This window comes from Lactuca saligna, chromosome 2 (genome assembly GCF_052625555.1).
Source record: "Lactuca saligna cultivar CGN05327 chromosome 2, ASM5262555v1, whole genome shotgun sequence".
Taxonomy (NCBI): Eukaryota; Viridiplantae; Streptophyta; class Magnoliopsida; order Asterales; family Asteraceae; genus Lactuca; species Lactuca saligna.
The window spans coordinates 155896335-155909923 of record NC_136418.1 but is presented as its reverse complement, the minus strand read 5'-3'; the positions used below and the strand labels follow the sequence as shown (position 1 = coordinate 155909923).

Sequence of the window (13589 nt, the reverse complement as noted above, 5' to 3'; positions counted from 1 at the left end):
CATTTTATGAAGTAGAAATGAATTGAATACATGGACAATTACTAATCTAGTCAAATTAAAAAAGTGATTAACATTTTTAGCCAAAAATTAGGATTTGTCTTAAACTAACCCACGAAACCGTTGGTGGTTAAAATGATCTACTGTTTCACCCATTTATCTACTGTTTTGATTTTAGTATATAAAGATTTTTTTTTTCATTTTTCACTATGAAACCGTAGATGAAAAATAGTCTACTGTTTCCCAAATAGTAGATTAGAAATGATCTACTGTTTCGTTTAAAACCTATGTTTTTTTAATGAAAAAAAAAACACTAACTTTTACTGTAAAAGAGATTTTTCTTTTAATATATAATAGGTACGATATAGTAGTAAAAAAGTTAGTGTTTTTTTTCATTTAAAAAAAAAAACTAAAACCATAGTTTTTTAGACGAAACAATAGATTATTTTTAATCTACTATTTGGGAAACAGTAGACTTCTCAGAGAAATCAGTAGACCATTTTTTCGTCAACGGTTTCGTAGTGAAAAATGAAAAAAAAAATATTTATATACAAAAATCAAAACAGTAGGTAAATGACTACAGTTTCGAAGGCTAATTTGGGACAAATCCTAATTATTGGCTAAAAAATGATAAGTCATTAATAAATTTGGTTAGATTAATAATTTTCCCTTAAATATACGAGGCTACAAATTACGATACAAAATAAATAAAAGTTAATTTGTAATTATAAATGGTGCGCTTGGCAAGCAAGTTTTTGAGAAATTTTAACTTTGTTAATTTTATAAAAAAATTCAAATTTTTGAGAACTTTAAGTTTTTAATTTTATAAAAGAAAATTCAGATTAAACAAAATTCAAAACTTAAAATAACTTTTAGATTTTTAAGTTTATGTACATTTATATATTTAAAATCTTTCAGCATAAATAAAAAGTAAAGATAAGATGATCTTTACTAAAGATAATATGATCTTTGATTCTTTTCTACTTTTAAGATCCAACTTTTATTTTCCTATTGCTTTGTTTCAACTGCGAAAGAAAATAGAGAAATTAATGTACAAGATTTGCAACACAAAGTACTAGTCAAATCTTGTGGAACACGACAGTTGACCAACCAAACCACCTTCTTCCCCAAGTTAATCGCCTTCTTCAACAATCTAACCTCCTCGTTCTCTTTCATTCTTCTATAAAACCACGCAACGCAGTTCTGGACCAAAACTCACTACCTCACATACGCCATAACCACCGTACCAATGAAGAGGGAGGGTCGTCAACACGGCTTTGTTCGGAGCTACATCATCTTCCCGACTCCCTTGTCTCAACAGAGGCACGTAAAGACGGTAGATTCTGCCTCCGTTGCCGGTTTGTTCACGAAGGTGTCAAGGAAGCCAACAAATCAGTCCAAGTTCACCGGGAAATGTGGTAAGGCACGATGCATCGGTTGTCATATCCATCCGGCTACTAAGTCAAAAGACAAGGCCAAGGGCACCATGAAGTTGAGATCAATCGGATCTGATCACGGAATAATTGGTTATCCTTCTGGTACTTCCGCTACCGGCGTATTAGCCTATTTAGCTAGCAAGGCATGTTATGATGGTGATGACGATGAATATGATGGTGCAATTGAGGACTGTGACTATGATTACCATGAGTACTAATCGTAACGTCGAAAATGGGATTGGATTTGCGTCGATTGCAACAGAGGAGAAAATTGGGGGTGAAGATAAAGATATTGTATGAGTTATTGTGACGTAGGATTGCCTTGGGGAGAAGGAGATGCGGAAGAGTACGTGGATGATGATTGGTATCGGGTTGAAGATATTCAACAGTAGTTCAATTCTTCAGTCCATTTGATCAAAAATGGGATAATCATATCATATAATGTTAATTTTCAGTCCAACTGATCAAAAATAGGATCATCATATCATGTTATCCCATTTTTATCTTAAAAGGTATTATTCATGTACCCGTTTCTAATTCATCAAAACCTGTTTGATCTACGATGCAGTTGTATTTTTATATATCATTGTCTTTGATGCTCAATTCGATTATTAATATATATAAGAAGATTTAGCAGCGTATATTGACGGGTTTTTGTTTCGATAACTTGTAAATGAAAATGTGCAATTTCCATGAAACGAATGAAGTACACAAGTTCAATGAAACATATATTTTTGAGTTCGATTTAACATTGAGCTTTTTGAGATTATTCAAAAAAACACCATCTAAGAGAGTGATTGATAGCATATTTTCATCCCCTTCTTCATTATCCCTTAATTCTTTTCTTGGGAAAATGACTTAAAAGCCCAACGAAGTTTCCAAACCATTCAAAAAACCTCAATCATGTTTTGTCTGTTCAAAAAAACCCAACGAACTTAACATTTTGTCTAAAAAGTCCAACAAAGTTTCAAACCATTCAGAAAATTCTAATTTTGTTTTCTTTAAGTTCGTTGGGTTTTTTTTGAACAGTCAAAACATGATTGGAGTTTTTTAAACGTTTTGGAAACTTCGTTGGTCTAACAAGTTATTTTTCCGATACGGTAATAAGTCACGTCATCTGTTTCTCTTATTTGACTTTCGAGAAAGTGTAACTTAGTTGGGTTTTTTAGATAAAATGTTAAGTTTGTTGGGTTTTTTTGAACAGACAAAACATGATTGGGGTTTTTTAAACGGTTTGGAAACTTCGTTGGGCTTTTAAGTCATTTTCCCTTCTTTTCTTACACTCTCTAAGTTAGACTTGTTCTTGTCAAACCAATCTTTCTGGAAACTACATATCCTACAATATGGCAATCTGGGCTCCCTTAGTGTATGTACTTTTCAAGAAGATTGCATAGTCCAAATCATTTTAATATATCCAAGACCTCAATGAACAGGTTTATTACGCCTTCGGTGGGTTTGCTTAACCAAGCCATTCCACATTAGTCGCCGACTCATTCTTCAACAGGCACGCGGTCAGAGTCCCGGGCTTCTCTCACTGCTTGAGAGCTTAGGGTTTCATGTTCTATTTCACTCTCCAATGGGGGTTCTTTTCACCCTTCCCTCACGGTACCCGATGGGGGTTCTTTTTACTGCCTACGCGGTTAGAGTCCCGATGGGGCTTCATTATCGGTCATCCAGGAGTATTTAGCCTTGAAAGGTGGTCTATGCTGATTCACACTGGATTCCACGTGCTCCATGCTACTCGGATCAGAGCATAAGTTAGTGATGCTTTCGGCTACAAGACACATATGATGTTCCAAATTTCAAACCAAAAATTACATTTTTAAATAAAGATAAACATGCAAATCTTATTCTTAAAAAGTGTAATAAACAACCATTTGTTTAAGTTTGACAATTCATAACTGAAAACTAGAGTAATAATAAGATATTGAAATCAAATAGGTGGAAGTCTTGAAAATATGTCAATGGATGCGATGCAATCAAACCATGTTCTTCCATTTGTTGAGGGAACAACTTGAAAACATTTAAACTTAAATAAGTACAAAGCTTAGTGCATTCTTCAAGATATCACATACACATGTGTATGTTATGATCTCACCATAGATTTACACTTACATTCGTTGATACAGTCACAATGCAGTCTTTAATGTTATGATCCCACTATAGTCTTTCATGCAAATGTTATAGTTCCATCGTAGTGTTTCATACAAATGTTATGGCTACACCATAGTCTTTCATACAAGTGTTATGGACCTACCATAGTCTTTCATATAAGTGTTATGGCCCTGCCATAGTCTTTCATACAAAAGGTCAGAAAGACAATTTACCATACCATGACCCACAGTGTCCTACATAGTTTAGTGATAAAACTTATCTAAACTATAGACTCACAAACTCAGAGGAATAAACAGGTGAACCTCAATCTATTGCTCAAACCTATCAAGTTTGACACAAAATTCAAACCGGTCAAAATTCATCGGTCAAACTCTAAGTCAATGTCAAGGTCAAAGTCAACGGTTAACGGTCAGGCATGTCATGACCCTTGACTTGACGCATTGCACATCACAACACGACAATTAGTCGGGAAACCTTCAGAAGACGCATCATGACCCTTAATGTCGTCTTTGCATACTAGCTTAACAGCCTTCCTTGTGAGCACTTTAATCCTTAAAGTCATAGGTTTCAAATCTCAAATCTGAAACCCACAATGTCTCTATGAATAAAGTTTCCAATTTTATCCATCTTAATTACTCAATCAAGCAAGATTTCTAACCCTAAGTCCAAATCCACTTAAAGCGCCAAATCCATGTGCATTATGCATGGCCTTCTAATCTAATATGAAAGGTCCAAAAGCAAGGAAATATCATTGGGAAGTTATGGAGTTCCTCAAACTCCATGAACATCAAGATTATGGGACCAAAATGACCTCTAAACCACCAACAACCTAGATCTAGCATTTACTCATAAAGATTATAAAGATATACTATAATGGTTCTTATAAAGATGTAAAATAACAATAAAAGATTAGATTATACAGTGGGTTGACATTTGCTTCACATTTCACGAATATGTCACATTTGATCGTTCAAATGTTATGTTAGCTATTTACTCATTTTGTCAACTAATATTTGTTGGGACATATAAATCACATAATTTGATATTTTGTACTTATTATGCCATAGCAACCACTACGACAGGTATAACTTGATTTCATGCTTATGTGTAATCCACATAGGCTAATGATTATAGTAATAATATGTGTAAGTAGCTTTTTTATTAAAATTTCTTATTTTTTGGAATCTTTTCTTATTAAAAAAATGTACAAAATTTGCAACACAAAGTACAAGTTAATCTTGTGGAACAAGCACAGTTGACCTGCCAAACCACCTTCTTCCCCAAGTTAATTGCCTTCTTCAACAATCTAATCTCCTGTTTCATTCTTCTATAAAATCACGCAAAGCAATTCTGTACCTAATAACTTCTAGCTCTCTTAACGACCGTACCGATGAAGAGAGAGGGTCGTCAACACGGTGTTGTTCGGAGCTACATGATCCTGCCGACTACCTTGTCTCAACGAAAATACGTAAAGACGGTAGACTCCGCCTCCGTCGCCGGTATGTTCACCAAGGTATCAAGGAAGCCAACAAATCAGTCCAAGTTCACCGGGAAATGTGGTAAGGCACGATGCGTCGGTTGTCATATCCATCCGGCAACTAAATCGAAAGACAAGGCCAAGGGCACCATGAAGTTGAGATCAATCGGATCTGATCCCGGATTAATTGGTTATCCTACTGGTACGTCGGCTACCGGCGTTTTAGCTGACTTAGCTAGCGACGCAAGTTATGATGATGGCGATGAATATGCAAATGAGGATTGTGACTATGATTACCATGAGGATACTAATTTTAACTTCGAAATTGGGATTGGACTTGCGTCGATTGTAACAGAGGAGCAAATTGGGGGTGAAGATAAAGATGATTGTATGAGTTATTGTGATGTAGGATTGTGTTGGGGAGAAGGAGATGCAGATGAGAATGGAGATGATGGATGGTATTTGGTTGGAGATATTCAGCAGTGATCCTATATGATCAAAACTAGGGTCATCAGTTCATCATGTCATATAATGTTCTTCCTTGTTTATATTCAAAGGTATTATTCCTTTACTGGTTTCTAACTTGTACAATAATGTAATGGAGTCATAAATGTTTAATAAAATTGCTGATGCGTGTTTATTTTGTATTCTATGAATTATTGTCTTTCATAATGAATTTATATAATTCCAACCGTAATTTATATCAGTAATCAGATTATAACAAAGATGATCACAAGGTAATGAACAACAAATTTTGATTGGATGAATAATCATTCCAGATGCTATTGATGTTTTATATCAGATTATTAAATTAAAATTATGTAACTGACATGATTATATAAGCCTAAAAGTTAAAACTATTAATCAGTTGATTAAAATACAATGCAAAAGCAATCATGGAAATTCTTGTTTATTTTCTCTTGAATTCTAACGTGTGCTCAATCATCACATCTTTACATACTTGTTACAAAATGATTTCGTTTTTGTAAAAATAAGTAATTTTAAAATTGATTTAATATACAAAATTAATTCAATCTACGAATTACTTTTATAACCATTATTTTATGAAATATGAATAACTTTGCTAAAACAAATTGCCAAATTCTTTATATTTTTGGAAATTCTTTTGCAAAATAACAGAAGTCTTTAGTGGCACCACTAATACACCAATTTTAATAAATTAGATTATCTTGTAGAATTGTTTTTTTTTTTTTTTTTTTTTTGCCAAATGGGTGATATTTCATTTATAATACAAAAATATAATTATTTCGTATTATAATACCCTCCCCGTATGGTATTTTAGTAATTATCCTCTTTTAAGTCTTAACAACGGCAACAACAATAAATCCATATAATCCTATTGAGATGGGATAGATAAGGTAGATGCCAACAATCATGTATCACAACTTATAGAACGACAACTTCACATAGATGACCTCTGACATGAGAAAAAAACAAGAGCATGTTAATGTTGTTGGAGCTTGAAGAACATAATTACTAAAATACCAAAATAAGGGGTTCATACAAAATAAGGGGTTCAATGGGATTACAAAAGTCTATGTTATTGTTGCTCTTGTTGGAACTTAAAGAATATAATTACTAAAATGCCAAAATTGGATGTGGGGGTGGTGGGGGGTATTAAAGTGCCAAATAGTTATATTTCATTTATTCCTCAAATAGATAAAATTCTTTAGCCATATTTGTAGGCCAAATGATCGGTTCTATGGTTTTTTTTTTTTTTAAATATGTTCCTCCCCTTGCTCTTTACAACTCTTTTTTCTAAACGTGTTACCTTTATACTAGAAATTGTCATAGTCAATCGAAACACATTGAATTTCGACCACACTCATCATAATTGAAACAATAAAATATTTTGTCACGTTTACAAGACCCAACAATTGCATTACATATAAGAACATAAACGTCAATCTGGACTATGGATGCCTTAAAACCAGTCCCACAACCAACATTAAAAAAAAAAAAAAAAAAAAAAGGTAGATCATAGTATCATTAAAGCAAAAAATGTGATACCTTATAAATTACATCTTTCAACTCATATACTCTCAAAATCTTTTATATAATCTAACAAATTGCACATTTTAAGTCATCATCATCTCTCACACAATTTCAACATCATCAATTCTTTAGTCTTTACCTATTCCCCAAATTCTCTTTAAACTCACCACGCGAAGACACACTCCTACTCTTTTTCCCTCTTTTCTTCTGCCTTTTACCTCTAAGTATCACCATCATCACTACCCCAAATCCCAAAACCGAAGACCCCCACAAAAAAATCATCCAAAATCTAAAATCAAGAAATGTCTGACTGGATTCAGAAGGCAACAATTGGTCCACCACCTTTTCAGACATATTACCACTTCTCTCAAACTTAACTTCATCAACTATCTCCATATCTGGTGGAGGTGGGACCCGGGAACTTTCCCTCACATCACCACATCTCCTCTTTTCATGGTGTAACTGAAGAGCTTCATTCAGTGTCTTCCCGCATTCTATACTTAGCAAGTCACGTTGGTAAGCTTCCTCATTTGTTCGGTCAGCTTCTGAAGTTTCGGGCGGATCAGGAAACTTTGCCCAACAGTTGTTGACCAAGTCAACGTCCCTCCAGTTTGCTTTATCAAAACTCCAGTTCCCAACCCTAAAATCTAATCCATAATGAAATACCCGATACTTAACACCGGGTTCTGGAGCATACCCGGGGTATATCATAATCTCACGGCTTATAACATGCTGCAACTTCAACTGCACAAAAAAAAATAATTGAATTAAATTCCCATTTTAGTATTATTTATGCACAAATTGTGGATAAAAAACTTACCTCAGCTGCACCAAAGGAATAGCCATACATTTCACTAATCCACCCAGTTTCATAAATATCACCGGTTATATTTTTCCCATAATGAGCAGTATCAGCTCTAACTTCCTCTGTTTTATGCAACCATAAAAGAGCAAACTTTCTGAGATCATCTATGTGCATTATGATCACACCACCAACTTTATCACAAGCTTCAGGGTGGCTAGTATGGAGTTTTGCAAGCTCGTTGTCACACCCAATAAGGTAACTAACATTATTTACAAAAAAAAAAAAAAAAAAACATATACATCAAATTCAATCCATATTCCATAATACAAATTATTTCTTTCACTAAAGATTTTGGTTGTCTTACTCGTAAGGAGTTGAAACTGGTTTGCCTTTTGCTGCTTTAAACTCCCATGGTGTAATTGGTCCTCTCATGATCATATCAGCATCAAGAATTACTATAAATTCTGCATCTGTTTTGACATGATTAAGCCAATGAAGGACTGCAGCTGGTTTATTAATAGCTGGATACCAATCGCCTGTTAATGGATGTCGACTCATAGAAGGGACATAATGTGTGGGAGCCAAATCATGACCTTTGTATTTTTTCAAATCTTCTTCTGTACAACTAAGAAGCCGTGTAATATTTCCAGGTTGTCCACTCAGTCCAAAGCTGTGCATCAAACCAACAGTTTGCCAATCAAAATACGTGCTACATTCTGTTGAAAAAAGCGTGTGGATTTTTGTAATTTTTGTAGGTAGATTCTTGGGTTCATCTTCATTAATATGTTCTTGAACATGTGTTTCCATTATCTGGAGACTCTTGGGAGTCAAACCTTTCGGTTGAGTCAACTCAGCAAAGTGTTTGCTTTTCAAGAAACTCAAATATTTTGACCATTTTGGTTTTGGGCATCCGAATGCTGCGTGTTGTATTATCAGACCTTGGTTTAGTGTATTAATACATTCTAAATTCAAGAAAAGCCCCCTTACTTTGTGTTTATCAGGTTCCATTGCTTTCACCTACATAAACTCTTAACATTAAGTATATATTATATATAGAATTATAGTTACAGTATCAGATGACCTGAAATAAAGAAATTTATAACAAAAAAAATTTGTTACCTCTCGGGGGAAAGGAGGTTCAGGGAAGAGGCGTCCACAGTCATATACAATATCATCTTCATGGTGTTCTAATTTACTAAAAGACCAGTTTCCAACAGAAAATGGTAAGCCATAATGCATAAGAATAGGTTCAACGCCCTCACGTGGAATATATCCAGGGTAGATCATTAGATTATCATTAATTTTATGTCGAAGTCCCACCTGATAATTTGAATGATAGCAACTAAGAATTTTGAAAGTGTAAATATATCAATCGATAAATGGAATTAGTGAAATGAATTACCTCTGCTGCACCAAATGAGTATCCATACATCTCACTGATCCACCCTTTGCCATAAATATCACCAGTGATATTTGTTGACCAATGAGCAGTGTCTTCTCTCACTTCTTCTGTTTTGGAAAGCCACATTGGTGCTAAAGCTCTAAGATCATCTATATGCATGGCTAAGAGCCCACCAACTTTGTCACATAGTTCTGGGTTCTTTGTGTGCAATTTGGCGAGTATATTGTCACATCCCACTAAGTAGCTATGCAATTTATCAAACATTGAAGATCCTTAAGTGAATTTCCATCAAGAATGATTGATATATGGAAATTAAGATTATGAAAATGGTTATATACCCGTAATAGGCAGCAACAGGTCTGCCTTTCTCTGCACCAATCTCCCATGGTAGAATTGGACCTCTGATGATCATATCTGCATCTAGGATAACAACCCAATCAACATTTTGTGCATCTTTACTGTGTTTGAGCCAATGAACAACTCCTGCTGGTTTGTTAATCGCAGGGTACCTGTAGTAAATACACAGATTTAAGATTGTACTTTGACAGGACAAGAAGTGAGAATCTATTGCAGATTTCAACACAAATTTAGTGGTTTAATCAAGCTGAAAACACACAAATGAGCCACAAATTGACCAGGCTATTTCATCACTTAATATCAAATTGATATATTACATCATGCATCTAACCTAATCAATCAAAAGGATATATACGCAGACAAAATCGCAATAGATTCACAGAGAAAAAAGCGCTATTATGGGATTGAATGAAGTTACCAGTCACCAGTTCTAGGGTGTCTACTCATGGAAGGGACTTCAAAGGTGGGAGCCAAGTCCATTCCTCTATAACTCTTCTTCTCCTCATCAGTGCAGCTGAGAAGCCGTGTAATCGGGCCTGGTTGACCGGATTTCCGGAAGCTATGAACGAGCCCCACCGTCTGCCAGTCGAAGTAATTTTGGCATTCAACTGAAAACAATGTGTGGATCCTGTACGGCGCTTCCTGACTCCATCCGATATTGATCAAACACAATACCACCACTAAGGTCAATAACCCTGCCATCATGCAGCAACTCGAAGCGACAATTGAGCTGAGTGAGGTCTCGAAGATCTGGATCGCATGACTTTGTGGGTCAAACGTCGAGTTTTTGTTGTTTTTAAAGAGAGAAAGGGTGGTGATGGAGAACCGCGACTGAGAATGAATTGAAAATTGGGGTTTTAGGCTTTGATTTTCAACTGCCACAACCCCATCGATGTGATATGAACATGGAATGATTATTAAAATGATTTGTGATTGTTACATCTAAGAACGAGTTCGAGTGGCTGACTAGATCAAAAGTCAAAGGGGATAATAGATTCATGAACGTTTGCAGCGTGGATTTGTCAAATGGAAACCAAAGGACACACCCGTTTATATAGTGAACGGACTTTGCACCGTTGATTATACATCTGCATGTTCATCCGACCGCTAAGTTACAAGGTTGATATTTGATGTTTGAGATTGTTTATATACGTTTATATATTTCAAAATTGTTAACAATATATTTTAAAGGGAAATCGAGTAAACTAACTATTTTTTTTGGTGTGTTTTCTTTTTAAGTAACTCATTAAATTTTTTTTTTTTGTAAAAGTAATCATATTTTTCGGAATGGTTCGTTCCGAAAACAATTTCAGACTCGTTTCTGATGGACTGATTTATTATATTTCCTCCGGAATGGGAGTTCCGGAAACAATTCCAGAGTATCCGTACGTATTCTGGATCTCGGATTCAAAACTCAAATTCCGGAATATATTATGAAAAAAATTCAAACCTCGACTTCATTATGGATCCCGCTCCGACTTTTATTCTAGATCCCACTTCGACTTTTCGATTTCGATCTCCGACATGCGATTTCGCTTTCGATTCCGATTTCGATCTCTGTTACGCCACTTTGATTCTCAGATTCCGATTATGATATCCGGTACACAACTTCGATATGGAATATGAGAACTATGACCCGGTTGTTTTATGGGTAAGTTCTTTACTCAAACTTAAGATTTTTGTTTATATTCATATCCTCCAGAATGAACTGACAATGTTCCGGAGTTGTAATAGAAGATGTCAGCTCTTTAGGACGAACCCAAACCTAGTTTAGTTGTTTGTATAATGTGATTATTTATTGAAAATGTTGTTCCGGAACAAAATGTTGAATTTCGGAATTCGAAGAACACCTCCGGAATGAACTGAAAACGTTATGGAGTTACAATATAAGATGTCATTAGTTTATGAACAAGCCCAAAATAGTTTAGTTGTTTATATAATGTTAGTACACATCGAAATCTAGTGTTCCATAACATAAAACTGCATTCTGGAACACCCCAGAATGCGATGAACTAACCTGAAACTTGAGGAACATGTCTGGAACACTAAGAACTAGTCCGAAATATTGGTCAATTTTCATTCCGGAATTGGTTTGTAATATATTTTTTTATTGTAAGACGACTGTAACGTCCCAAAAATTAGGACTAAAAGTTTAGATTTTTAAATTAATAAAATCATTATTCAAAACAACATCATAGAGACCATGGTGAATCAAAGTGTATCAATAACATCCAAATACATCAGAGTAATATAAAACGCGGAATGATGTAGTGTGTGTACTGCAATCTTCCCAGACTCTTCCTCTTCGAACCAGAAGTACCTAAAACATAAATTGAAAACCGTAAGCATAAAGCTTAGTGAGTCCTCCAAAATACCATATACCATACATATCAAACATATAGTGGGGCCCGCCCGACATCGATCCTCGCTTGTAACAGATCTATCAATCATCAGGCCCCACCTGACATCGAGTCCTGCCCGATATACATATAAAAACATAAACATATAATCATATAACACATGCAATAATTACAAAGATAAATAGCATACATAATACTTATTAGGCCCCGCCAGGTAAACATATAAATACATACCACATATAAGAGCCATGCAAACAACTAGCATCCTAAACATAACAAACCATGGGCCGGCATTGGTGCCTTCGACCCGCTAAACATAGTGAAGAAACACACATTTAGTTGTTGAATCTCTCAAATAAATCTCGGTCTGCTGGTCCGGAAAATCCACACGCTAACATCATTAAATAGTATCCAATTAATAATTGGATCTCGACCCATAAACAAGAATCCAAGCTACTTGTCCAATATCCAGTGTAAAAGACCATTTTACCCTTTTCTTACTTGGCCAAAAACCAATACCCAACCTATTTGCTCAAAAGGCCCAAATTCCTAAATGGTATCATAAGGCTCAATAACACCCAACTTCCAAATTGAGCCTAAAAATCATCATGGACCTAATCCCAAAAAAAAATCATAGTCTATCCATGTCCCAAAGTCAGAAGTCCAAAGGCCTAAACCCTAAAAGCCCAAAATATAGCCCAAACTGATGAAGTCAAACCAAAGGTCAATCTGTTGAGTATGTGGGGCGTACTCAACTCGTACGCTTAGCGTACTCCTTCTGGGGCCCATATGCGCAGTGTACCAGCTGGGTATGCCCAGCATACTCCCCAGATTACCAACCCAACCCATTAAGCACTTAAATGGTTAAGCCAACATGCTAAACTCTCATATCTGATTCTAAATTGCGACTTAATATGTAAACTTGACAACTTTACAACTAGGCATGACTTAATAGGGTCCAACACTCAAAAAGAAGCTTAATAAGACTCTTAACACTTGCATGGACTAATATCTCTCGTAAATTTTGCATTTTTATGAACAAGGGACCTCAATGCACCTAAGAGCTAACATCCATGGCTTCTGGAGTAGATCAAAAGCTCAACATTAGCTCAAAAGACCAAAAAAAAATGCATAAATAACACCTTAAGTTGGATCTAGCATAAAGAATCATCAAGATGTGAGCTTTTTTACCTCAAATGACTTGCTAAGATGAAGATGACCCTTGATCTACAGCCCAAGCTACTCCCAAGCAACCACCAAGTGTTCTTCTTCTCCTTCTTTACTAGAAACACTACCAAATCTCACTTTCAAGCTCAAAACTCACTAAAAGCACTTAGGGTTTTGTTTTTAGGGTAGACAGTGATGGAGGTTGATTAATAGAATGTCCAAAGGTGGTATAAGTTGCTTAAATAGGGTGCAAACGCTAAAAACTAGGGTTTTCCCTTGCATCACGTACGCCATGCATACTCCACGTACGCCCCACATACGTGGGTGAATCCCGCATTAAGAAAAGAGCTAGTACGCTAAGCGTACTCATAGAGAACGCCCCGCGTACTAGATAGGGACCAAAAAGATATAGATTTTGCATTAAGGGGCTAAAGGGAAACATACCAAATTATGAATA

At 35.4% G+C, this 13589-nt stretch overlaps 3 protein-coding genes across 3 annotated transcripts; 2 read left to right on the top strand and 1 right to left on the bottom strand.

The window, feature by feature from the left end:
* Positions 1-1246: 1246 nt before the first annotated feature.
* Positions 1247-1651, top strand: LOC145030280 (uncharacterized). Its single transcript, XM_078978672.1, has one exon. It carries the CDS (start codon positions 1247-1249, stop codon positions 1649-1651), a length of 405 nt encoding a protein of 134 aa, XP_078834798.1.
* Positions 1652-4835: 3184 nt separating this feature from the next.
* LOC145032268 (uncharacterized) lies at positions 4836-5672 on the top strand. The gene has a single exon (XM_078981019.1). It carries the CDS (start codon positions 4939-4941, stop codon positions 5509-5511), a length of 573 nt encoding a protein of 190 aa, XP_078837145.1. The 5' UTR covers positions 4836-4938; the 3' UTR covers positions 5512-5672.
* A 1338-nt stretch (positions 5673-7010) lies between these two features.
* Positions 7011-10635, bottom strand: LOC145032267 (peptidyl serine alpha-galactosyltransferase). Its single transcript, XM_078981018.1, has 7 exons — positions 10024-10635; positions 9587-9757; positions 9249-9492; positions 8966-9166; positions 8211-8863; positions 7862-8105; positions 7011-7785 (listed from the first exon to the last, which is right to left on the bottom strand). Exons 1-7 carry the CDS (start codon positions 10308-10310, stop codon positions 7177-7179), a joined length of 2409 nt encoding a protein of 802 aa, XP_078837144.1. The 5' UTR covers positions 10311-10635; the 3' UTR covers positions 7011-7176.
* Between the last annotated feature and the right edge of the window lie 2954 nt (positions 10636-13589).